At 41.8% G+C, this 25,501-nt stretch overlaps 4 protein-coding genes across 6 annotated transcripts; 2 read left to right on the forward strand and 2 right to left on the reverse strand.

Moving 5' to 3' along the window:
• Positions 1-313: 313 nt before the first annotated feature.
• Positions 314-8,826, reverse strand: LOC130205133 (mitoguardin 2-like). The gene is made up of 16 exons (XM_056432302.1): positions 8,762-8,826; positions 7,753-7,992; positions 7,398-7,608; positions 7,196-7,311; positions 6,973-7,093; positions 6,258-6,385; positions 5,943-6,060; positions 5,576-5,682; positions 5,298-5,410; positions 4,898-4,970; positions 4,077-4,163; positions 3,838-3,936; positions 3,395-3,529; positions 3,254-3,307; positions 3,053-3,169; positions 314-2,752 (listed from the first exon to the last, which is right to left on the reverse strand). Exons 2-16 carry the CDS (start codon positions 7,846-7,848, stop codon positions 2,552-2,554), a joined length of 1,776 nt encoding a protein of 591 aa, XP_056288277.1. The 5' UTR covers positions 7,849-7,992; positions 8,762-8,826; the 3' UTR covers positions 314-2,551.
• A 658-nt stretch (positions 8,827-9,484) lies between these two features.
• On the forward strand, positions 9,485-13,216 carry st6galnac4 (ST6 (alpha-N-acetyl-neuraminyl-2,3-beta-galactosyl-1,3)-N-acetylgalactosaminide alpha-2,6-sialyltransferase 4). The gene is made up of 5 exons (XM_056432430.1): positions 9,485-9,776; positions 9,891-10,037; positions 10,585-10,994; positions 11,598-11,705; positions 11,804-13,216. The coding sequence occupies exons 1-5, from the start codon at positions 9,765-9,767 to the stop codon at positions 11,988-11,990; spliced, it is 864 nt and encodes a 287-aa protein (XP_056288405.1). The 5' UTR covers positions 9,485-9,764; the 3' UTR covers positions 11,991-13,216.
• Positions 13,217-14,186: 970 nt separating this feature from the next.
• On the forward strand, positions 14,187-20,265 carry st6galnac6 (ST6 (alpha-N-acetyl-neuraminyl-2,3-beta-galactosyl-1,3)-N-acetylgalactosaminide alpha-2,6-sialyltransferase 6). Of its 3 annotated transcripts, none has more exons than XM_056432141.1 (6): positions 14,187-14,254; positions 14,676-14,824; positions 15,988-16,182; positions 17,739-18,151; positions 18,904-19,011; positions 19,116-20,265. In XM_056432141.1, the coding sequence occupies exons 2-6, from the start codon at positions 14,678-14,680 to the stop codon at positions 19,306-19,308; spliced, it is 1,056 nt and encodes a 351-aa protein (XP_056288116.1). In that variant the 5' UTR covers positions 14,187-14,254; positions 14,676-14,677; the 3' UTR covers positions 19,309-20,265. The 3 variants fall into 3 exon arrangements, with proteins under 3 accessions (XP_056288116.1, XP_056288117.1, XP_056288118.1); XM_056432142.1 differs by having other exon boundaries at positions 14,676-14,809; XM_056432143.1 differs by having other exon boundaries at positions 14,676-14,751.
• A 695-nt stretch (positions 20,266-20,960) lies between these two features.
• Positions 20,961-25,325, reverse strand: spout1 (SPOUT domain containing methyltransferase 1). Its single transcript, XM_056432139.1, has 12 exons — positions 25,142-25,325; positions 25,019-25,058; positions 24,434-24,547; positions 24,193-24,352; positions 24,018-24,107; positions 23,894-23,943; positions 23,079-23,209; positions 22,715-22,787; positions 22,506-22,604; positions 22,027-22,129; positions 21,411-21,558; positions 20,961-21,271 (listed from the first exon to the last, which is right to left on the reverse strand). The coding sequence occupies exons 1-12, from the start codon at positions 25,187-25,189 to the stop codon at positions 21,191-21,193; spliced, it is 1,137 nt and encodes a 378-aa protein (XP_056288114.1). The 5' UTR covers positions 25,190-25,325; the 3' UTR covers positions 20,961-21,190.
• Between the last annotated feature and the right edge of the window lie 176 nt (positions 25,326-25,501).

Genomic DNA, 25,501 nt, shown 5'->3' on the forward strand with positions numbered 1-25,501 from the left:
ACATCAATAATGCTGGTCGGGATGTTGCTATGCAGCCAAGTTTCACTCATTGCTAGAAAATCTAGGTTAGAGTCCGTTAGCAGATGTTCAATCTGGTCCCGTTTTGGCACTATACTACGGATGTTCAAGTGTCCGCCTAATATTCCCTTAGGTTTAGACGTAGGCTCCCATATTACCCTTGCATGATTTACATTCTGGAAGAATCTGAATTCTCGTTGCTTTCTTGCTGATTGGAGCATACCCTTGGTCACGTGTGGAGTACCTGGATGCTGGTGCGGTCCTGGAGTGTCCTCAGCTGCTAGTTCAGTTGGGAAAAGGCATAATAAATGTATAGTTTAATCACAAAAAAAATTACATTTAACATGGAGAATTAAAAATTAATTTACAGTTTGTGCTGGCATTTTAATTTAACAATAGAAAAGACAAAAAAAGGCATGAAGAGGACACTTGTAATGTACATCAGTGAAACAAAAACAAGATTTTGGCCGTGTGGAATCCTCGAAACACAATCTATAGAATATATATCCTCGAGAGTTCATTCATAAATCCTGACATCCAAGTCGTTACGAGTTAACTTAAAATCGAACAAAAATTAAGAGCCGAGACGTAAAAAGTTGCGAAGACACACCGATTGATGCATTTCAGAGAAGCTCGACTGTCAACATGCATTCCTCTCTGATCATTCACGCTCAGGACTCGAGGAGAAGCACAACGAGCGACGACACATTACCAGCTCTCCAGAATGGCGTCGACCTGCATGATTGACAGTTGCAAATATACATGGTAGTCGACGTTAACGGGACCACGACGCGGGACAATGGATCAGGACAACCAGTCAAAAGTTGAAATTTGAGAATTTGACCATTTCAAAACATGGAGACGAAAAACAGAAACGTTGTAATCAGAATAAAGAACTTCCTTAAAATATATATTTTTATCCTAGGAAAGATATTTTCCATATACTGTACAGCATTTAAGCCTCATGTTATCGATAGTATGTCAGATCTATGACGCAACGCTTACTTCTCTATTTCTATATTGTTCAAACTGATTATATAAAAAGGGTTGTTGGACATTCCTGTAACTTTCTGCTTCACCTGTTAAAGTGCAAAATGCCTCCAAACACAAAGCTGCAGGTATGCAAAACAAAAGCGTCTTTTTGTCCAGTAGCAGCTCGATCCACAGTTGGATGCGAATGCTGGACCCGAAACAGAAATGATCCCCACGGCGCCGACTGAACACACCGCTGTGGAAACATCATCATCATCATCATCTCTGTAACCTTGAACATCTGAACTTCAGAGCCGTGTTGCAACCAGAGCAGGCTTTGGGTATTCAAGACCACAAAAACACACACATATGTATCATAATGATTAATTTGTATGATACAACTATTAAGAGACCCCAAAAGTTATTTGACAGAAATATTTTTCTCTTTTGTTGGTCACACACACAGCGTTCAGATAAATAATCTTTTCATCACATTCCATTCAGATAATTCAGTATTTGACAGTTTTTTTTTTTTAAACAAACAAACCAAAGTCTGCATAACACACATCTGCTTTTACAGTGGCGGAGTTATCAATGTTGGGATCAGCAGACGTGAGTTGAGTTTTTCTTGGCATGTCTCTGTGCTCCGATGCATTTTCCAACAACAGGAAGCAAAGAGCGGTCAGGTGATCATCAGTGCACTCATGTCGGTGACAGTCGGACTGTACGACGTCCGCTTCTTCATCACGTCCTCCTGAAACTAAACTACAACGAGTAGATGGCACCGTTTGATTGAGAGGTTGGTTCAATTTGAAAATGTGTGTACGGAAAAATATCCACGTGTGTTTCTGAACCTTTAGAACAGACAGATATCGTTGACAGCTCACAGAAGGGAAAGCACAGGTGTGACCGGTTTAAGTAACATTGGGTTATTGGTAGTGGGAAGTTTCTTTCTCTGTGGCACCTAAAATTAATCAGAATAATTTCATCTATTACAAAGCGCTTGCATCTTAGCTGGATCCCTGCGAGAGAAGATGGCCGTGGGGTCGACGCAACACTTTGGGATAATCAAACTTCAATATGAGCAACGTGGGAACACACTTCACTAATTTTACATGGTATATTTTTGCATTTTAAAAAAAAACGTCTCTTGGATATGTGACATCTAAGTTTGCGCAATTCAACCAAACCGGATTAAATAAACACTTCTTCAGATTGAGGAGACAAACTCCTTCAAGTCTTCAACTGGCCAAGCCTGCCAGGAATTATGATGGTTCTTCGCCAATATCCTTCCCCCCTTTCAGTATAAACTTACAAACGCACATTTCTCACACGCCGATTCTTTTCACGTGATTATGAAGACTATGATATTCCACAAGTCCGAGGAATGGAAGGTTACAATGCAACCTCTCGTTCTCAGAGACTCCATCCTTGTGAAATAATAGTGTCGACGGCCTGGTCCTCCTGTGATGGGAGCGCTCTCTTCAGGTGTTTTTAGGAAGTCTCCATGATGTCACCAAAGTCCCAAAAAGTCGGACGCCCCCTGGTGACCCGAGTAGCCTCAGTTAGGCTCTGAAGGGCCCTCTGTGTCTCTCGGCGGGGCCCCGTTGAGCTCCAGGAGGCCGTTGATCCCCAGGTACCCGAGTAAAATCTCACTCCGGCGGTGGGAAAGGTTCAGGATGTCCTCGGCCAAGCACTGAGCCGAGGTGAAGCGGACCTTGTCGTGATCGAACATATCCTTCAGGTACTGCAGGATATGTTGCTGCACGTAAGAAGGAGAGAAATTAATGACATTTTGTATATATAGTCAAAATCAAAGCAGCACCTCTAGTTTGTAAACGGTGGCTTTTTCTGTTCTTGAAGTCTCCAGCCAAAGATATAGAGACCACCAGAGCCATACCAGAGCCAGAGAAGACATTATACAGCCGTTATGGAGGCTGTGTAGTCGTCTTCATTATGAGTAAACTGAACTTCATGTGTACAGTATGTGCTGCACCAGTAATATTATTGGCTTTTCAAGATTTTGTTAAAATCACAGCGTTGTAGTCGTGCATGCTCTCACCTTGAAAATGGTGCACACTTCACTGAGTTGCTGCCTGGGTCCCAAAAACCCAAAAGCTAAAACGGGGCTCACATGTTCCGATATGGCATAGAAGTGGGCGATAAACCCATCAGGGACCTAGGGAGAGAAGCAAGAGATCAACATATAAAGACATGAGGCTGCAATAAATAGTTCTCAAACTTTAAATGAGCTCAAACTCACCATAAGAAGACGCCTTTTCGCTTTAAGGACAGACCAGCAAGCAGTGGCCAGAGCCTAACAGAACAAAAACAACTGTTATTAGAGTCATTTGTAACTAACCTATTGGTGGAATAAGAAAAGAACTGCTGTGTGTGAATTAACCGTCTCTTTAAAGCTGTCAGAGAGCCACCGGTTCCTCAGCACGGCGACCACAGAGGAGGGAGGGTTCTCCAGGTCTTCAAATGAGTCCATGAGGATGAAGTCCAATACGATGTCGAAGAAGTTCATATACACCACCTGCAGAGGTCACGACCCGAGAACCCCCACAGTTCATGTATTACACACCAAAGGGATCGCGTCTTCTCTATATACAAACACAGTCTGTTCATCTGTTGTTTTTTGACTGTTTTGATGTCTCTGAATATATAAAAGGGACAAAGGGTCCAAATAAAATGAGTAAAGTACAGAGTGACCTGACTGTCGGCTGTATTTCTGTTAAAGTTCTTGAACTTGGCCCAACGTGTTTCCATGAATGAACCAAAGGTTGCAGGTGGAACAATCCGTTATTTGTCCTTTCACACGAGATGAACGACGGGATGACTCACCCCTCGACCCTCGAGCTCCATCTTTGTGACGTTCCACGTTTCTTCTCTCTTGGTGTAAAGCAGCATGTCCTCGTAGCTCTCCAGGAAGGCTTTGGGACTCTGCATTAAAGCAACAACCGAAAATAACACGGGAACTACTAATAACCATCTGTGCGAACATGTCCACAGAAACATAAGCTTGTCTCGTTTATCCAAATAGGACGAGTTAATACGTGAGAGACCAAAGGAACAGCGTTTACCTTATTCGCCTTCACCATTAAGCCTGAAATCATTTGCTTCCCCGTCTCCATGAAAAACGTGCGATGAGTATCATCCACCAAGAGGACCTGAAAAACAAAGCTCTTTCAAACGGTGTATTTCCAACAGTAAAGTGCATTATGATTTAGTTAAAAAACACATGAAGCTCTCCGGTTGACCTGAAAGTGAACAACCTTCCTCGTGGGGGGGGGGGAGGACTGAACCATGCAAAGTGAAGAACAATCATTCTCAGGGACTAAAATATAATAAACCGTAAGAGCTACACATCAGCTACAAACACAAAGTCCTGCTTCACTTCCAGCTGTGCATGCCACACAAACCACTGGATTCAATTTCCCTGCCAGTCCAGATGTTTGCCCGAGACTGAAGAGCAAAACTAACAATCCAAGTGGCAGGCACACCGTTAAACCAGCTGTCCCGATTGCAGCTGCCGTTTATACTTTTAACTTTATAGCTTCTGTCCGGATGTCGCCTAAACAAAGAAACCCGACTCAGCCCGCCTTAAGGGTTCTGAGCCGGCAAACTACAAAATCAGGTTTGTCGGCGTGTGCCTCGAGGTTTCTCCTCGGGTGTCATCATGACACACGCTGGATGACACCAGAGAGGAGGATTCCAGCAAAAAGAGAGACAAGAGGAGACACTTAAAACAACAACTACAGAAGACGTAGTGTTTACACTGCCAGCGACAGGCAAGAAAAAATAATCGACAGATAATAATTAAATTTAAATAATTGTGAGTTGCAGCCCAAAGAGAGAGTGATCTAGTACGCAACATGAGGAAGTCTGAGGAGCTGGAACAGACCTGGAATGCTTGTCTCACACATTGAAGCTTGGCAAGGAAGTCTTGGTCACCGAAACATTCAAGTAATTCAGTCCTTGTAAAAAGAGAGAAGAGAGAGAGAGAGAGAGACTTGTATGAAACTCCATGAAATGTTGACATATCTTCTTATGAAGTCGATATGAGGATCTGTTTACAGGTCCAGCAGATGTGGAATACATCTGGAAATGATGCTGATGATAGCAGTGAGGGTGAACTAAAAACAACACAGTAATCTGAGAGTCACTAAATGCTGAGCTGAGGTTAACCGGAGATCCTGGTTTTTTTACTATGAACGACTCCTTCGACATTACAAATAATAATCATCTAATAAACTGTTGGTAAGAAAAACATATTGATAGTACAGCTGGTACACTTCAGTTACCTCAGAGACCGATAGGACACTCTGCCCTCCCGGGCCAGAGTCAAGGCTTCTTCATAGAGAGCTGCAGGTTTAAGTGGCTGGTAGACGTCTTCTAGAGACTGGGCATCGAACAGCTGCACAGAAGACACACACACACACACACACTTTTATGTAGAACAGCAGCTAGAAGAGTACTAGTACGTCTATTTGATACGAATACTCGGGAGCCCTTGTAATGTAGAGACTCATGTACATTTTGGTTTCTGTCCGCCTTCAGAGAGCAGAGGGAAGGAACTAACCTCTGCAGCAGAGAAGAAGGTCTCGTCTGAGGTAACCGTAGACGCGTCATCATCCTGCAGCCGGTGGTAGCTCTCCACTTGAGGTAAGATTAGAGTTCCTTCACTCTCTGCCAAAGGGACAACACAAACACTGACAGGTCAAGAACCAAAACACATGCACTAAACAGATAATAATAATGAAGGTGTGAACCCACTTAAATCGGAAACTTTATGACTACTGATGCGTCTACTACTGATACGTCAATAATGAACCATAGCAAATCATTTTTGGCAGCTGGTTACACCTCAAGCTCGAGTGTATTGTCATTTTGTTCTCCTCGATTGATGCTCAGTCCTCTCGTCTCTCCAGGTCAGGCATTAATCTTACCGAAATCTGCCAGCACGCTGTCTGTTGGGATGCTGCTGCCAAAGTCCTCCTGTAGGTGGTACGCCCTGTGCAGCAGGGTCTCCAACTTCTCCGCAAACCCATTATTACCGCTCTCGACCTGTAATGAAGCAGGGACAAAAGCAGTAAGTATTATTATACAATACAACCTTTTAGTTCATTTATTTCAATTGTACTGCATTGGTGCCGTGTCACCAACAACAAGGCGACATCACTACTGCACTCAAGTGAAAGGTAATCCAACCATGTACACGGATACCATGCCGTCTGTTTTGGTAATTACTGTTTGGTGGTTACCGTTGGAAAGTCCTCACACGTTGCCCCCTGCAGAGCGAGGCTGCTGTTGCTGGAGGTCGAGTGGGCGGGATGGCGAATATTCAGGGCCTGCTCCCACTTTCGTAGAGCTTCCTCAAAGAGCTCCATCCCTGGAAAGTCAAAACTTTGAGTTGAGAGTGACACTAAACTGCAAAGTTTGGTGGGATTTCAACCTGGTTTCAGAGGTGGGGGGGGTCCCTACTCTATCAGATACATTGTAAAGTGTAGTATTAAGTGGGCCGAGTCTCTACAGTTCTAAAAATGTGGAACAAAGAGCAGAATTCAAATACTCCATGCAGGATAATCCTAATCCAAAACTGCAGCACCCTGGGTGCAGGAATCCAACATCACCGGATAATAGCCTGGATTTTCCCCAAATCACAAACGGATGGAAATGAATGCTGGCGTCACACAATGTGGGAAATTACATATTCTAAATCATGGCTACCAAGCATGGTAAAAACACACACAATAAGTCATACTTATACATGATACTCAAGATACAAGTCATGCTCAATTTGCCAATACATCATTTGTTTGTTTAAAGTAGTCACAAAAACTGATTAATACTGATTAAAAGTATGAAACAAATACTGGTAAAGTAGAACATATCGCTCTGTTCCTCACACTATATTTAAGACGACACAGAAGATGTGTATTACCCTTCTATAAAACCAGGAAACGAGTAAATACATACCCAATATATAGAGATCCTCTGCATTTGCATCCTCGATTGCCCCTGACTCTTCCACCACGGGCTCCGTTTCCCAGGGGTTGGATGGATTGGCTGCCTGATTTGGAGAGTTTGGCACCCGTAGCTATGCCAGAAACCCAGACACACAATAACACATGAAGCTATGTGGAATAAAGAAAATGACAGCCACAGTTATACAGAATTAGTTGTAAACTGTAAAACTAACAGATGCCAGGCTGTGTGAGGAACTTGAGTGTTTACTGGGGCCCAGGGAAGAAATTTCGCTCATGGTGTCATTGCTCCGAGTGCTGGGGCTCATCATCTGTCGGCCAGTGAACGGGCCTGTGGAGAGGAAACACGGTTCTTTTGTATGCATATTTATAAAAAAGATTACATCAAGGAAACGTACCGCCGAAAGTGACGCACACCTCTATTAAATGACGAGGGTCTTCCCGTCTTCATCAGCGCCTCGGGTATTCCCACCGTCCTCTGGCCCTCCTTCCCTTGCGTTACCTGCTTCCTTTTTCTCCCCCGCCTTTTCAGCTGATGAGCGGTGAGAGCCAGGGCGACACTGCCCAGCGCTGTGGCAAACAGCACCTTCTTCAAGTTCGGGGAAAGCTTCAGCTGAGAAAATATGGCCTGAAAGAAAGGAGAGGCAGATGTACGCCGTCCACATAAAGCGATCTACGAAACATTAACTTATCCATCTTTACTTTTTTTGTGTTGTGAATAGCGCTGAGCATTAGAAATGCAAAACTTTTAACTGTATGCAAAGCGGTTTACCTGCCCAAATGTGGAATACAGAAACACTGGTATCTCGGCTACAGTCATGGCCAACGCCTGGGCGATGGACATCGCGTTAGCTTGTTTGAATGACATCTCAGAACTGTGAACGCCCCGAACAAGGTGTCCTCTCTGCTCTGAGATCAGCCAGCTCACAGCTCGCTGATGCACCGTCTATCGTCATCCACTCCCGAGCTTCCACTCCACACTCGTCCAATGTCTGATTGTAGATGTATTACCCTATAATAAATAAGACAGAAGTTTTGGGAAATTATCAGAGGTTAGAAACCTGCAAAAGGAACACTACATTGCACAGGACTTGTAAGAGTAAAAGACATGCCATCACACAGTTATTGTGTCACTGCAACATTGCTGTTGGCTCCAGGACAAAAACGTTTTGAGACAGACACAAAATCAATCTGCAAAGGTTCATAGATTAAGCTGGCACAATCAAGCTCACATAAACTGTTAGGCAGCAGATTAACTTGACATTCTGCCAGCTACTTAGCTATCTATCTACACGTTCCGGTATGCAGGCAGTTCACCAACACACCCACCCACACACACACACCCACACCCACACACACACACACAGTACGTGACAAAGAGCAGGTGCGGATTCCATGTGACTTTTGTCTCTATATAGTAACACAGGCCACATGTTTGATAATGGAGAGACTGCTTGCTGAAATACTTTACTGTAGGTGAATAGCAAGCTAGGCAGTTAGTCCCTTTATGTTTTTGTTCACGTCATAAGCGCAACAAGTCTGAGCTCTGTTTTTTGTCAATGTTGTTAATGAATGGCCATACTCAGCACGAGCGAGCATGCTAATGTTAGCTTGCACACTTTGCTAGCCTAGCTCAGCCTCATCTGTCACTTGAGAGCACAGAATCATCCGACCAACCAGACACTGGCTGCGGGGCTTTAAACTCGCAGAGGCTTCAGCGGCTCTGTGTACAGCTAACCAGCGGTACCGCTAATAACATAATCCGACATACAGGTACATACCGTGGGCATTCAGGGCGCCAGGGAAGGGCATTACTGTGTCACACTAGCTTTTTGCTCGGGGGCGGTGCTTTAGAAACATTAGGGTACTGACGCGCATGCTCAGCCAGTAGAACGAGGTGTACAGAGGTTTGCTTTATTGTCTTCTTGACAAATCGGATGGACTTTAAAAGGGAAAATAAATCAGGTCGTTACTCGCCCTTTAACAAAATAGAAGGTAAAACAACTGTCCAGGTTCCCGTGGTACATACATGTTGGCCAGTATTTAGTTAACAATACTACTTCCTTTGTAATGGTTATTTGTTTAAAGGCAAGTAAAGACGCTCGAGCTCGGCCTTTTGCAAATAATCGTACATTTCCGAGTAGCTCCTGAAGGCAGCACTGTAAAGTTTCCCTGGTGAAAGCGCTGCTGAACAACAGTAACAAAAAGAGACTGTTTCCGGTTTGGGCAAATGCCTTTCAGAATAAGAGTACACAAATCCCATATAGGTTTAAGTGTGTTGACATATATTCCCTTTGCGCTCATTTTCTCATTATATTATAGTTACTGTATCGTTTGTGCACGACTATATAGTATATTTTTATTGTACTGACTGAGTATGTTTGCTATATGTTTAGATCGTTTCGATGAAACTTTTATTTTGAAAGAAATAGATCGGAAGTCAGGGTCTGGCTAGAGAAAACCTTATGTTTTGTTTGCGAGGGCCTGTAAGTACAGTGTCAACACAACGATTGAGATAACTGTAAATAACTAGGCGGTGTTCAGATAATACTCTATCTGCAAGGCGATGCAAGTTGAGCCGAAAAGAAAAGGATTCTGGATTTGAGAACACTCATCGGAATTCACCGACAGCAGCGGTTCATATCTGTAAATATGAATCGCCCCAAATATGACTCCTCCATGGCTGGGATTGTCTCAGGCTCGCCGCTTCTGCCTCACGTCAAGCGGCTGGACAAATGAGAGTAGCCGGGCTTCCTGGAGCAGGGCTTGCCCAAGGGTCTTGATATGAAATATCAGGTACGAGCCGTTTATTGACTAATTATTTACTAATGTAACTAATGTATATCGTATATGAATAATATATTGATGTTACCGGATACACGTTCCATCCCACCCCCCTGATCAATACAGATGTTCCTCTGGCTCTGTCTGCTCAGCCTGAGCCTCCCTCTGTTGTTTTGGGTTGGACACGTGATCACACGGGACGGTCTGTCGCCCACTCTGCAAAGCAGCGGGCTCAGGGGCTATATGAGGATCACCCCCGGCAGGATGGACCAGGTAAGAGAGAGAGAGTCGGAGTCACAGGTTATTAGTTATAACTTAGTTAATGGCGTGCATGAAAGTCAATTTAGGATCCTTCATGTTTTTAATATAAGTGTTTGTTTTAGTTTCATATCTTGCTGTGCTGACCCAACAGATACTGGTCAAGATTAAAAACAATGATTATTTCCATCAATTTATTAAATGATCATAATTAATAACATCTGGAAATAATGTTAGGCATATTGCAGTTAATGAGTTATATATATATATATATATATATATATATATATGAGCAATTTCCTTTCAATTAATGTATAATTGTTCTAGTTTTAGGATTTCCATGGATGATCTTCTTTTTTTTAAGAACTTTTTTCTGAAAGAAAATTACACTATTTTGAGATTATTTCTGACAATAATGACAACAAGTAACAGGTCATGCTTCACATGCATACAAAACATATGGCCATCAATACATATGTAATTCTGACAGCATAACTACGTACTGAGTTTTAATTCCCTTTATGTGTGAAACCTAAACACATTTCTTCTTCTTTTTCAACAGTTCTTTTACATGCACTGCAGCCAGTGTGCCTTGGTCTCCAGCTCAGGCCAGATGCTCGGAGCTGGCGTTGGAGAGGAGATAGACAATGTCGGATGCGTGATCCGGATGAACAATGCACCCACACAGGGGTATGAGAAAGACGTCGGGAACCGCACCAGTGTTCGGGTCGTCTCTCACACCAGTGTTCCCTTGTTGGTCAAAAATGAGCGCTACTATTTCCAGAAATCCGCAGACACTACATATGTGTTCTGGGGTCCTGAGAGGAACATGAGGCAAGATGGGAAAGGACACATCTTCAATACTCTCCTGAAAATAGCAGAGAAGTACCCAAAAGTCAGAATCTACGCCGTGACCAGCGAGCAGATCCAGTACTGCGATGGTGTGTTTCAGAATGAAACTGGAAAAAACAGGTACAGTAGGAGTTTTAAAGTCCCAGGCCAACAAATGAAAGCCATTAATGATGCATTGTGTATTTGTTTTCCGTGTGTTTTATTAAAAACAAGTAAAAGTCCTGCATTAAAAATGTTACTTATCTAAAAGTATACTTTAATATACCTAAATTATCAGAAGTGCACAATGAAGAGAAATGTCCCCTGTGACTGTTTTTGTTGTTATAATAATAATAATTATTATTATCATTATTATTATTATTATTTTTATTCATTAATATAAAAGCAGAATGCAACTGTTGTAGTTGGTTGAGTTGTTAAACATTTTATTTTTAGAACAATTTTTTTGAGGAATGCAACTTGTTTTCAGAATTGATTAATCTGCTAAATTCACCAATACATTGTTTGGTTTGTAGAAATCAGAAAATAGTGTGTAAAGCCTCAAAATTGATTTTTTTTTTTTAAAGTTATAAAAACAAAAAGCATAAAGTCTTCCCAATTGAGAAGCTAGGAGTCTTTTTTTCTTTTTTTTTGCACGACAAACCATTATCAAATTTCAAATCCTTTTATTTTGGTCATGTTAGAGTAAAAAAAAAAAGCTATTTTAATGTCACTCTCATTCAGAATGAAGACGGGGGCGTTCCTCAGCACTGGATTCTTCACAATGATTCTGGCTCTCGATATGTGTGACAGCGTCCGTGTTTATGGAATGATCGACGATAACTACTGCAGGTGAGACATGACACGTTTCTTAACTCAAGCTCCATCTTCTTTTTAAGCATCGCAAAATAACCCTTAACCCAACTCTGGTGCCTCTCTCCCCCTGACAGTCGAGCCAATCACAGTGCGGTTCCTTACCATTACTACGAGAGCAACCGGATCGACGAGTGCAGGATGTACAGGTTCCACGAGCACACGCAGCGCGGGGGCCATCGCTTCATCACTGAGAAGGCCATCTACGCCAAATGGGCAACGCGCCACAACGTGGAGTTTAAACACCCCTCTTGGATCCTCTAAAGAAGGCTTCAAAAATAATGCTTTAAATGTACCAGATGGTCACAGGTGGTGAAATACCACTGTCAGTATTACTGGACACTTATCGTTATGTATAGCCATTTATCAGGATGAATACTGATGATGCATTCAGCCACTAAACTAAACTAAAATCAGTTTATACCAAAGGTTAAAATTTTCTTTTCTTTTTAACCGTGGCGTGCCTTGATTTTCTTTAGTTCTTGTGTTTTTGTTTTGCACAATAAAACATATAATTAACAAAAACTTGAGGGCCTGCAGCTACAATATTCAACCTTGTGTTGAAGGCTGCAACTAACAATTACCATTCACAAGTTGTCAGAAAGTAGTATGACAATGTAAAAAAAGGCCACTGCAGTATCCCATCATTATATTTGATGTATTTCAAATCCTTTTTTAGTTTAACAATTCATCCAAAACCTAAAGTTATGAAATGTACAGTCTTAGAAGACTAAGAAAACCAGCAAATAATCACATTTAAGAAGCTGAATCCAGAATTTGTGCATTTTTGAGTAATCGTTAAACCAGTCAGTGTTGCAATGCTTGAACTAGCCGCCGTAGTACGCTTCTAATTTCATCAAAACATGTTATGTTAACGCGAACAGTGTTGGGATATTCCCATTGACGGCCATTTAACTCAGAGAGGTCATGCAGTTTGTCGTGGTGCTGCGTGTGGTGACGGAGCGCCGTGACACATGTGAATGAGGTGGCATCCCACCACAGAGAAGACAGTATTAAATATGACTTGCAGAGAGGTCGATCCTCTGGTGTACGGCCCACGGCTTTATCGGAGGCCAACAAAGCAGTATTACAACAGATGAGCGTGATGAGGACACACACACACACACACACACGTGGTGTTTGGTGTCTTGTTTTAAACACAGAATGGGTTAATTGTCCTTTTTACAGTCGTGCTGCTTGTTTACAATGAAAAATATCGCGCTGCCTTTTCGGTCGCTTAATGCTCATTTTGTGACGAATTCCAAAGACTGTGATATTATTTTTTGCACGACTGAGCAAACTACTGTGTCAAAGTGTTTCACTGAAATTTTCATTTTACATCGGAATTGTTTGAATAAAAAAAAGACAACTTGTAATTGAGGACTTTTTGGTAACCGTACATTTTTGTTATGAACTGTATAAACTTGAATGTAAATTTGACCGCTGGTTTCTGCAGATGTGCGTCAACGTGAATAAATCTTCTGACAGTCTGAGTGTGTGTGAGCTCGACTGCATGAGACTATAAACATGTTTAGACCACCTGAACTGAGTCGACACATGAATTCAGTCAAAGGCTCTACGCACCCTGGTCCACCCACACAGCTGGTGTCACTGATTAGACTTATTTGCAGGATAGTGGGCGTGTACAAACTGTTTCACACGCTCCGGGACTGCGCTTCATTGCTCTTTCAAATGAATTAAAGGGGACCTGTAATATTATCTTGTAGATTTCAAGGGATTTCTATGTAACCCCTTCATATACAAAAACAAATATACAATTTGCAGTGAGCCCCCAAATGTGCACCGTGACCAAATATTTGAGGCCATTTTATGGTAGAAAGGAAGATTTACACCCTTAAATCTCCCTTAATCCAGACAGAAAGACAATTAAAACCCAGTGATACATTATAATCCACCCAGTTACCAATTAAATAACCATATATTTTAATTTGGAGTAAACACCCGAGTAGGCACCTCAACTGATAAGTGAAATTGAGAGGTGAGGGTAATGCTATTTTGTAAATTCTAATACCAAGTTAATATAAAAACTATTCATACATAAACCCAGATTGAGTGAAACAAAGGTGTGTTTTTTTTCCTCCTAAATTTACCCAGAACACCCCATAGAAAACAACTTAATTTCAATTTTACTTCAATTAAGATGAAACTAATTATAAAATATTATAATGGATTTTGTACCTGTGATCTCAACCGTTATATCAATTAAAATAGCTACTAATAGCTATTAATACCTCAAATTAATGTGAAATTAATTCAGGAGAAAGCCTTGAAAATAAATTGCATTTTTCATGCTTATTCTCTTAAATATCTCGCCCATATTTTTTTCCTTTGCATTATTATAACGTTTTGAAGGGAACCTTTTAACTGCATATACCCCTAAAACGCCCACCCACACGCGCTCATTGGCGTGCTGCAGTGGGAGACGTGGTGATGACGTCAGCGAATGGCGCAGGAAGAAGGGGTACGAGAGCGACATCAGACACAGAGGCGCAAAAGACCATGAAACGGTAAACATTGCATTTACACTGGTGTCAATTATGACATGTCATATCTGTTAATACCTTCGTCATATCATGTGTTATTGTTGTTGTTATAAAAAAAAACAGTAGATGTACGTCAACAACGAATAAAAACATGGCTGCGTATATATTTTTTGTTGTCGTGTAACGTGTAATTTCCCATGTATGTGTATAGCTTCCGGTCAAATATAATATACACTATATCTCCCGTTACCTCAGCTATGACTCTGCAATCAACACATTTCGGGAAGCAAATAGCTGGACACATTTATTTGTGTCATACAGATGCGTCAACAATACAGATGCGTAAAAACGATGCATTAGAATACAGCATTTGATATGAAGCGTGGCATAACATTTGCATGACATGATTCCAATGGCCAATCGTGTATCTGTCTCTTCCGGTCAGATATGATGACGGACAGTCTCAGCCAGCGTGTTGATACACAGCCCGATGAGACAGCATGGGCCTCAAGATCAGCAAGGCAAGGAAAGACCAAACAACAGGAGGGCGTGGACCAGACTTCCTGCCCTTCATCACCAGTATTAACATCAGTAGTATGATCATTATTATTTTTATTATGGCGAGTACCACATCAGTGGTGGAGGGAGTATTCAGATCTTTTACGAAGTAACAGTATATCACACTGTAACATCACCATTCCTGCAATGCAAATGTGATTTATCATCAGGAAGGTGCACTGTCACTATTATATAATATCATTGTAATATTAGTACGCATGCCTTAAATGTGTAAACTGCATTTCACAGTCGAGGTGGAGTTGCAGCAATGATGCAATGATTGTTTTCATTATAGATTAATCTGCTGATTAGCGAGAAATATGACCTGTTTCGTCTGACCAACAGACCAAACCCCCCAAATTATTAAGAGTGCTATAATTTAAGGTGGAGGTGGTTAGCGCTGTTGCATCAGCAAGAAGGGCGGAGAAGTGGAAAGAGCTTATTTAAGACAAGGAAATGCTAAAAGGAAGAAGCTGTGCTTGACTTTTCTGCATGAAAAGCTAACGTATACGATTATATACACTACCGTTCAAAAGTTTGGGATCACCCAGACAATTTCGTGTCTTCCATGAAAAATCACACTTTTATTTATCAAATGAATATAAAATATAGTTAAGACATTGACAAGGTTAGAAATAATGATTAATATTTGAAGTATTAATTTTGTTCTACTAACTTCAAGCTCAAAGGAAGGCCAGTTGTATCGCTTATATCACCAGCATAACTGTTTTCAGCTGTGCTAACATAATTGCACAGGTTTTCTAATCAGATATTAGTCTTCTAAGGCGATTAGCAAACACAATGTACCATTAGAACACTGGAGTGATAGTTGATGGAAATGGGCCTCTATACACCTCTGGAGATATTTCATTAGAAACCAGACACTTCCACCTAGAATAGTCATTTACCACATTAACAATGTAGAGAGTGTATTTCTGATTAATTTAATGTTATCTTTATTGAAAAAACGGCTTTTCTTTGAAAAATAAAGTCATTTCTAAGTGATCCCAAACTTTTGAACGGTAGTATATATATATATATATATATATATATATATATATATACTATATAAAGTATATACTGTTGGGTAGTTAAATATACAAAATGCATCATATTTGATGAGCTCTTCATGGGTCTTGGATGTTGATGCCGATATAAACTGCACAGCAGACCGTTCACGTGGTTGTTTTGCTCGGCAGGGACAACGGAGCCACAGGCTGGTGATCTTCGCGGCCATCGTCGTCCTCATGACGCTGCTCATCCTCTACGGCTCTAACAATATCAACGATGTTACGTACACGCCGTTCCACGTGGCGGCAAACTACGCCATCAAGGCCACGGATCTGAAGAAGTGGTCGGGGAAAGACGGCTACGTGCCATTTCAGGGGAACAAGGTACTGAACAGCTGGGAGGCAGAAATGTGTCCGCATATGTTTATCGTGTCATTATGAGCGAGGCGATGTGTCACTCGAGGACTGGTTTGAATAGTCTACGTAGAAATGTAATTGGCTCCTATAAATATCGGGGAAGGGTGCAGCAGAAGGAGCATTTCCTGCTGACTAATTGTGTTTGTTAACTTCAGCACAAGTAAAACCATTAGAAACTAAATGCATCACAACAGCAGGCAGCTGCAGATGTTATCAGGCGATTATTTAAAATGAAGAATACTCTTGAAGAGATGCGTCGCTCAAAGAGAAAACTGTGAACAATGTAGGTGCAGCGTTGGAATGAGATGAGCATGTCGTCGGCCTGCTTCCACAGTATGTGTGTGTCCTCATCATATCCGCCATAATAAAAAATAAAAATAATAAAAATAAAATAAAGAAATAAAACTGCAGTAGATCCTGGAGATCCTGGCAAACTCAACACTTTACTCAGCACTTTACTTTGTTTTCCCTTTGTATATTTAGTTTCCTCTGTATATTTTGTATTTTAGTTCAGTATTTAGTATTGTTATTGTGTTTTATTTTTATTAATGCTCGAACGTGCACCGCTGCTGTGATCCTGAAATTTCCCGACTGTGGGACTAATAAAGGATTATCTTATCTTATCTTAATGCGAGGAGTTTAACGAATTAATGCGTGTACATAAGAAAACGACAGCTGAAAGCATATACCACAAAACACGCCCGTTATTTACAAGCTGGGAACTGGATGTTAACTAAACAGATGTTCGGTTTTGCTTTGAGCTAAATGCGAAGCGTGGATAACTATATCCACTATCTTTGTTTGGCATGCAAACATTTGCTTATTTATTAGTCCTAAAAACAAGTGTAAAGTGGAAACTGAGGAGAATGTTTTACTATTGGACGTATGTAGTCGTAAACAGAAGTGATTAGAGTTGGAGCATGAATCTGTGTGCACCTAATGACATGCAATCCAGTTGAATAGACACGTCACTAAAAAAAAAATCATTCGTCAACCTCTTGGTGGCGCTAGAAGAAAATACAGGGGATCACTGGCAGGACTCATCACCGGGAACGTCCGTACCAGAATGTGTAACGACTGTCCGTCCAGTGGGGATGTTTCAGTAGATGAGTACAAACTCTTCCTCAGGGGACCTTGAGTGTCTGTACAGAAGGTCGTGGAGTTCAATAGTTGAGGAGACACGTGATTTAAACAACCACTGGGGATAGGAAGCAATGTGTGACCTCCGTGGGGACGCCAGAGGAAAAGTATGACTGAAGTAATGATGGTTCATCCTCTGGGGATCACAAATGTCTGTAATTCATCCAGCAGTATAAAAAAAATTTAAAAAAAGTCTGGTCCAAAGTGCTGGAACAACGGCAAAAAAAAAATGTTTGCCAAAAAATCAGCCACGTCAATATATCAACATTTTGCTTTTTAGAAGACAAATACACACTTTGGAGGAGGTGAACTCAGACACACAAGTGATGGGACTGTATTCACACCACACATTTTTCTTCTTCTTTATAATTCATTTATTTCAGAGTATGAACCTACACTGTCAAAGGTGTGCGCTGGTGACGAGCTCCAGCCACGTGCTGGGCAGTCGAGCGGGAGAAGAGATCGACCGCACGGAGTGCGTGATCCGGATGAACGACGCGCCGACGTCGGGCTACGAGGCCGACGTGGGGAACCAGACCTCTCTGCGGGTCGTGGCCCACTCCAGCGTGTTCAGGGTGATCCGGAGGCCCGGCGAGTTCCTCCAGAGGCCGGACAGCAACCCCGTGATTATCTTCTGGGGACCCTCGAGCAAGATCGGGAAGGAGGCCAAAGGCACGTTGTACCGGTTGATCCAGAGAGTCAGCATGACCTACAGCAACATGTCCTGCTTCAGCATCACAGCCAGCAAGATGCGCAGGTTTGACGGCCTGTTTCACCGGGAGACCGGGCGGGATCGGTGAGTGTTCGGGCAGCGAGGGAATCATCTCCAATGTCTTTTTGAGATTTATCCTGTTATTTGTAAATGACATGTGTAGTGGCCATTTGTCCAAATAACTAAAATAACACTAGAAATGTAATTCCCACTGACGCACCGTGTTTTTTTTTTAGTTGACTCAGCCAAATGAAAGTAATGTCCATGTCTGTATGTCATTATTCTTATAATTTATTTACTAAACAAACGAATAGAACAAACAAAATGGTGCCTTCTGTGTGCTGGTAAAAGACCATAGCCCCCCCCCCCCCCCCGGTGCATGCTGGTCCTGAAGCTACCCACACCTACATATAACCACAGGTGCCTAAAACTAAATATATTTAAACAACAATCACAATGTATTAAACTAAACTAAGACTATCATAAGAAAAAACTCTTCTAACATATCAAAATATAACCTAAACTAGAACGGGCACTCGGTAGAGCGCATACCTTCGCATATCACAAGATTGGGCATTGAATTATGAACATTTTGGCATTAGTTGCATGCCAATTGGATAGAAATGTATCGTGCTATGGTAAAAAAAAGATTTTGACCTTTCCATGACCTTGACCTTTGACCCGATTGATCCCAAAATCTAATCAAATGGTCCCCGGATAATAACCAATCATCCCACCAAATTCCATGTGATTCAAGAAGATTTGACCTGTTCATGACCCTTGACCTTTGACCCGATCGATCCCAAAATCTTTGTTGTTTTTCCCCTTCGGCTCAGACAAAAATCTCACTCGTGGTTGAGCACAGGCTGGTTCACCATGGTCATCGCCATTGAGATATGCGACAACATCAAAGTCTACGGGATGGTTCCACCGAACCACTGCGGGTGAGTACGACGACGGCACTCATCGACCTCGCAGTATTTCATGCATTTTGATATCGCAGAGAAACCGGAGGTGAATTTGAATATTAAAGCCCTTATTTATCTAGGAAATCCAAACCTGGAGCCAAGAAGATGCCCTACCACTACTACAACCCCAGGGGTCCTGATGAGTGTGTGACGTACTTGCAGAACGAGGGCAGCCGGAGGGGGAACCACCATCGCTTCATCACAGAGAAACAAGTGTTTGCACGCTGGGCAAAGCAGTACAACATCACCTTCACTCACCCCAAATGGTTTTAGACTTTAGTGGAAAACCACGGAGAAGATCTGCGAGTGCTGACGGAGCCTTCAAAAAGTCACATGTTGAAGAACTGCTATTGATTTATTTTTATTTTTTTGGGAATAGCTGCAAGAATGAAAACCGGTTGACTGAAGAGAAGAGTGCAGCACCTCAGCGAATTACTACACTGTATATTCCACATGGTTTTCATAAATAGGGAAACAAACACATTTAAAGAAGAATTTGTACATGTTTCATAGTACTTTTGTTAATATGTATTGAAATCGCATTACGTTTCCCCTGCGAAAGGGGAATTATTTTAGCAGACACTCTCATTAGATATGAATAAGTGGCCTACGACACACTGCAGTAGCTAGAGAATAGATCATTCTCGACAGTAATTGTAGTCTGATTCAGCAGACGACTAATTCAATCTGTGAGGAATACAGCTGGGAACAACAACAGTTCCAGAACAGATGCCAAAACATACTTTAGTTGTCTTAGCTTCAATAATACACATTTCTATATACATTTTGATTAATAACCAACTAAAGAAAGTCTTAAAATTGGCAAAAAGATTCAGAAAAATCTGATCTCATGAGTAAAGACGACTGCCATCTTTCTATACTTGGTGCTACAGATGCCTGGTTGATTCAACAGTGAGACGACAACAGTTTGTGCATTTGTTATTCATGTCTGGAATAATTAGATGGATTCAGATGGTTCAAATTATGTGACATTTATTCTAGAAATATGGATTGACACAGATTACGGTTGTTATAACCTCAATTTCTTTAACAAGAAGTTGATTTTAACTTTTTATTTTTACCTCCGTGGCATTCCAGTGCATGCAGCTTCAGTTCAAATAGTCCCCAGAATGCATCATGGTCGCGTTACGTATCAGTATGTTGCTCTTAGGACTGCACGATTCAATTTAAAGTGAAATTGTAATTTAAAAACTGAACTTGATCTGTGAACGTGTTGTCAGGATATTCATTCGCAGGAGGCCGTTATCGCCGATTCACGTGGTAACTTCTATGAAACTATCAATAAATCACATTTACTGTGTTGCTACTTAGATTAAAGCATTCACTAAATATTTTTAGTTATTACCCTGAAATAACATGAGTTTTTAAAGACGCAAAGTAAGTATCTGCAACTCAAGGTGTGGCAGCTGAAACAAAATTATTTTATAATCTGTCAACCTGATGTATTATCACTGAGGGCTGACATGTAAATAAAATCAAATACCACAAACTAGACTCCAAAAAGTCATCGGTTTAAACTCAAACATAACATTAACTTCATTAAAACACCCACGCCCAGACAAAACCTCCACTAATAACCCAGAACACGGCAGAGCCCGTGTAAACCTCGCATTAAAATGAAATCTGTATAAAACGAGGCAGATTGCTCGTAGCATGCGTGTCAACCGGAAGGCGGAAGTATCCGCGATATCACAGCTGGAAAGGTCTGGAGTCTCAAAAGCACACGGGACACTTTCTCTTCACGATTTTGAGTTTGACCTCTCTCAGAAACGTGAAGGAAAATTGCGGATTATTAATGAAAATATTCAGTGCCATTTGTCCGCGTTGTGCCGATCAACGTCGATTAGTTGTGGAGTGTTTATTGAAAAACATGCGTTGAAAAAAAATACAATACGAGTCAGTGCAAGCCTGTGGGTAGTATTTGTATTTTAAATATGTACACGTTAAATTTACAAACAGACTCAGAGACCAAAGACTTTATACCAAAGAGACGATGCAGGGATTGGGATGTTCGTAATAAAAGATGTTATGACAGTAAGCAATGCTACAAAAGGTCACATTGGAAACTGAACAACTTCATGGTGAAGGAAACATCTGCCAGGATGTCTTCGTTCACTTTCTTTGATCACTAATTCTATAATGAACCGTTGGAAACATCTGTAAAGGCAGCTGTGATCTTCTGTCGAAGCCCTGCCATGGTAACCAAGATGGACTCCTGTTGAAAAATGAGGGGGGGGGCGAATTAAATTAACAGGCAAGCTAAATCCAAACTGCTGTCAGAAGGCAAGGCAGTTGGTAAATGTAACGTGTCACACAAAGTTTATACGTCTAATGTGTCGGACATCGGCCTTCACCTCCGTGCGGATGGTCCTGCTGCCCTGGTTAGGGCATGTGTTGAGGTAGAGGTCAAATAAAACACTGGGGTCAGTCACTTCCAGGTTCTGGTCCGTATCCACACTGGCCTCCAATCCCTGAAGACCTCCAAAGACGACCAAAAGATGCCTGAAAAGTAGAGTTTAAATGATAAAATAACATAACTGGGATAACAAGACGAAGGCCTTCAGTGGCGAGCACGCCCACGACGGAGACATGAAGTGCACGGGATGACAAATCATTGATGAGTTATCTTTTGTTAGAGAGCATCTTTGGTACATCTGAAGTTGATGCGAATGTCATTAGTTTAGCAAGCGTTTGATTGGAAAACCAAAATACTGGACTAATTAAATCTGCTCTGAAGTCATTGTTGTTCATCCTGAGGTGAACATTTTCACGGCAATAGTTCCGACAGTTGTCAACCTCACGGGGCGCTAGAGGGGGTCTCTGAAGTCAGTCCGCCTCTCGGAGCCACACGTGTGTGGTGGTGTTCATTAAAGATGGAGGGATCTTTCAGTCCGGCCCAACAGGCGGCGCAAGATTAGTTTTGGTGGCTAATTTTTAAAAAAATGTCCCCGAGGCGACCTCTGGACGTACTTGAATGGCGACAGCGTCGTTTGGTCCATGCTGCTGCCTTTCTCCGATGTGCCGACAGTCAGATCGTATCCTTCCGCGTACGGACTCTCGGTGAAAACGGCACCTGCGTTCACAAACCGACAACAATGAGGACGGAGCGGTCGCGGCGGGGCCCGAGCCTCGGATCGGATTAGCACTTTTTCGTGGGTTGTGTAAGTAAGTAATTTATTTCCATAGGTACATCCATAACGTGTACATACTGACAGACATTAACAACAAAATGTACGAATGGAGGACCGTCCAAAGACCGAGGTCTGGAGGCTCCTCTGAGATGAGGAGTTGGACGGCCCCGCCCCCTCCCAACTACTACAGGCACACAGACAGTACACACACATATGGATCAAAACATAAAATGTTGTACAAGCAACAACAACAACAAAAAACCAGGTTGTGGAAGACAAATCAGGTGTTTGAGTGCATCAGGAGTGAAGGACACTTACTGAGGCAAGAGGCCAGGCGGACGTTGTAACCCCAGTAGATACTTCCTTCGGTGCGGGGCAGGTGGGGCGGCACCACGGCGCCTTTACACAGTTTTCTCTCTGAGGACGATGAACAGATAAACACTGAACTGACGAGCAGAATCTTGAGCGTTAAGGACTTTTAGAAAAAAAACTAGACATACATTTTTTTTTTTTTAAAGATAGGTTACCTTGCTTTTGTGTGTTATTAAGCTTCACCGTGACTCGAAGTCCAGACTGCAGCTGTTTATCGATCCGAACATCCTTTGGGAGAAGATAGATCAAGTTAAGACTATGATGGAACGATAATAGACATTTTAATTATTTGCTTTTGGTATTTTGGGGCGAATGGTGAACAAATGATTGACTCCAGCCTCTGGTTTTCTTTGTCTTGTACGATAGTAAACTGAATAGGTCTGCTCATTGGACTAAACAACACATTTCAAGGCATCCTCTTGGACTCTGGTAAATTGTAATTTATATACTTTAAATGATTCTGTTGGAAATCCAACACCTTTTTGACCCTGCTAGTGACCTCTCTCAAAACATGTTCACCTTTCTCATCCCACAGTTGACCAATGAGCCTTTTCCTGGTTTGTTCGGCCTGTCGAGGACGATTCCTTCCCGGTATTCTGACTCATCGTCCATCCTCATGTGGTGAGGACTGTCTAAAGGGTTGAGCAGGCCTGGTAGAAGAAGAAAGTAACTTTAATAACAGTTCATACCTCGTATTACAAGCAGTCTACTGAGATAAAGTATTCAGTTAATGACCTCTGTGATCACATTATATGATCTACGCATTGCTCTTTTTTGTGGTTTGAAGGTTAAATTGATGGAGGTTAGATCAGTCTCTTAAAAAAAAAAAAACTTTGCGTTTGTTACTGGTGTGTTTAACCCTTGTGTTGCCTTCGGGTCAATTTGACCCGATTCAATGTTTCACCCTCCTGTCGCCTTCGGGTCAATATGACCCGATTCAATGTTTCACCCTCCTGTTACCTTTATATTTACTAACATATTTTACCCTTGAGGTCAATATGACCCCAGCTATTAAAATCTCCAGAAAATTATTAGAATTAATATTGTTTTCCAAGTTTAAGTGTGAGGTACTTTATGTTTGTTTGTTGACTCCCGAAAGAACACCGACATTAAACATTGAATCGGGTCAAATTGACCCGAAGGCGACAGGAGGGTTAAATACATTGCAGCTGCTGGGAGATGCTGAAAATGGAAAGATAAATATAATACTAATAAATATAATTGCATTTCTAAGTGAACATAACAGGCAATTTAAATGAAATTGTTATTCAATTATTGGCTTTGAAAACTCTCCGCTGTAAATGACTGCTTGAAAAGGAAGTTGGGATTCTTACCTGCGTACTGTAAGTCTTGATGTTTTGGGAAAAACCACTTGCGCAGATACCTGGAGAAGAAACGCTGCAATCACGATCTCATACGTGCCGACACTGGGCAATACGACAATACAATTCTACTTACTGCGGACACTCCAGGTACTGAAGTATTCTGGCAAGCTGAATACAAGCGTGTCCTTTCTTCCCAACACCTTTAAACTCTCCTTCAACGCTCCTGTGGGACGAGGAACACATCTTTTACATTCGCTTTCCAGCGATTTACGGTGCGTTTCAAGTCTACCTTAAAATCGTTAACTCACGTGACGTCTTCCCCGTATTCATCAAACACGACGATCTCATCGACACAGAACACGACGCAGGCTCGGGCGATCTGCCCCGCCAGGTATGTACGAAGCTCAGTGGACTGAGCGTTGTCCAGGACAGAACCCGGCAGAGCCACACTCACGGTGTACGCCCGGCCTGAGAGAAACGCCAACAGGTCACACTCCGCTGCACACGAGTCACAGATATTGTGACAAATCAAACGACAATACGTTTTACCTTTCTTGTTTGGGCTCGGCTCGTGTTTTTCTTTCTCTGCGGATTCTCGCCGCTTCTGCTTGTCCAACTGTTTGATCAGCTTGGCTTCTTTCGTTTGCTTCTTAGCCTCTTTTACTGTTTACAAGGAAGAATCAATGGCATAGGGAAGCACATCAGAGGTAGGGAGACAGAACGGAAGTATCCACGTTGATCTATGCCTGTGGTTCTGATCCTTTTTATGACGCAAGAGCTACGCATGACACCCAGGTCAGAGACTAGTGGTCTCATGAATCAACAGATTGTAGCTAAATCTCTTTAAGGAACATCTACACTAATAAAGTTGACACATTAACGATCCTCCACTAGCAAATTAACTCCAACTTTGACACATAAATCTCCAGGGACGCAGCGATAACGAACTAAGTTCCTTCTCTAAGAACTTTACAACACACATTAATGTTGTACCCACATAACATATGAAATGTTATTATATTACTGAACTGTAACGTTACTGATATACTATTGAAATATTACACAAAACTGATTACAAGAGCGTGCCGTAGCTAGCCGTTTTCTAAATGGAGCTAACGTTAGCGGTTTACTCACTTTCTGTTTTCCTTTTCTTCCAGTCCACCCTCTCCTCAGCCTGGTAACGTCAACAAACACATAGCAGGTTATACAAAGAAAAGTTCACCGTCATTTTGATGTAAGACAGCCGCGTTACAGCACCTGAGAGGGCATCGTTTTCGGTCTTTTCTCTGCAACACTGGTAGACATTCTTGCACACACCAACACGTGAGGTCTATTTACTTCCGGGTTACAATTCGCCTTTCAAAATAAAAGTCTGCCGGTACCCTGGTTGACACTGACTGATCAACAACGACGGTTTTATTTTATTGAACTTCTGGGATTTTGTAACTAACAACCGGCTGACGTCATAATGTATTGTTTTTCTCCTTATTTACTTCGATAAGGACCCCAGAATATGTGTCCGCTAAAGGATATTTCAATTGAAATGAGAAGGTAATAGTAATACTATTATTAATAATACTAATACTACTACTACTACTAATAATAATAATAAAAGTG

The sequence above is a fragment of the Pseudoliparis swirei genome, chromosome 15 (assembly GCF_029220125.1).
Source record: "Pseudoliparis swirei isolate HS2019 ecotype Mariana Trench chromosome 15, NWPU_hadal_v1, whole genome shotgun sequence".
NCBI lineage: Eukaryota > Metazoa > Chordata > Actinopteri > Perciformes > Liparidae > Pseudoliparis > Pseudoliparis swirei.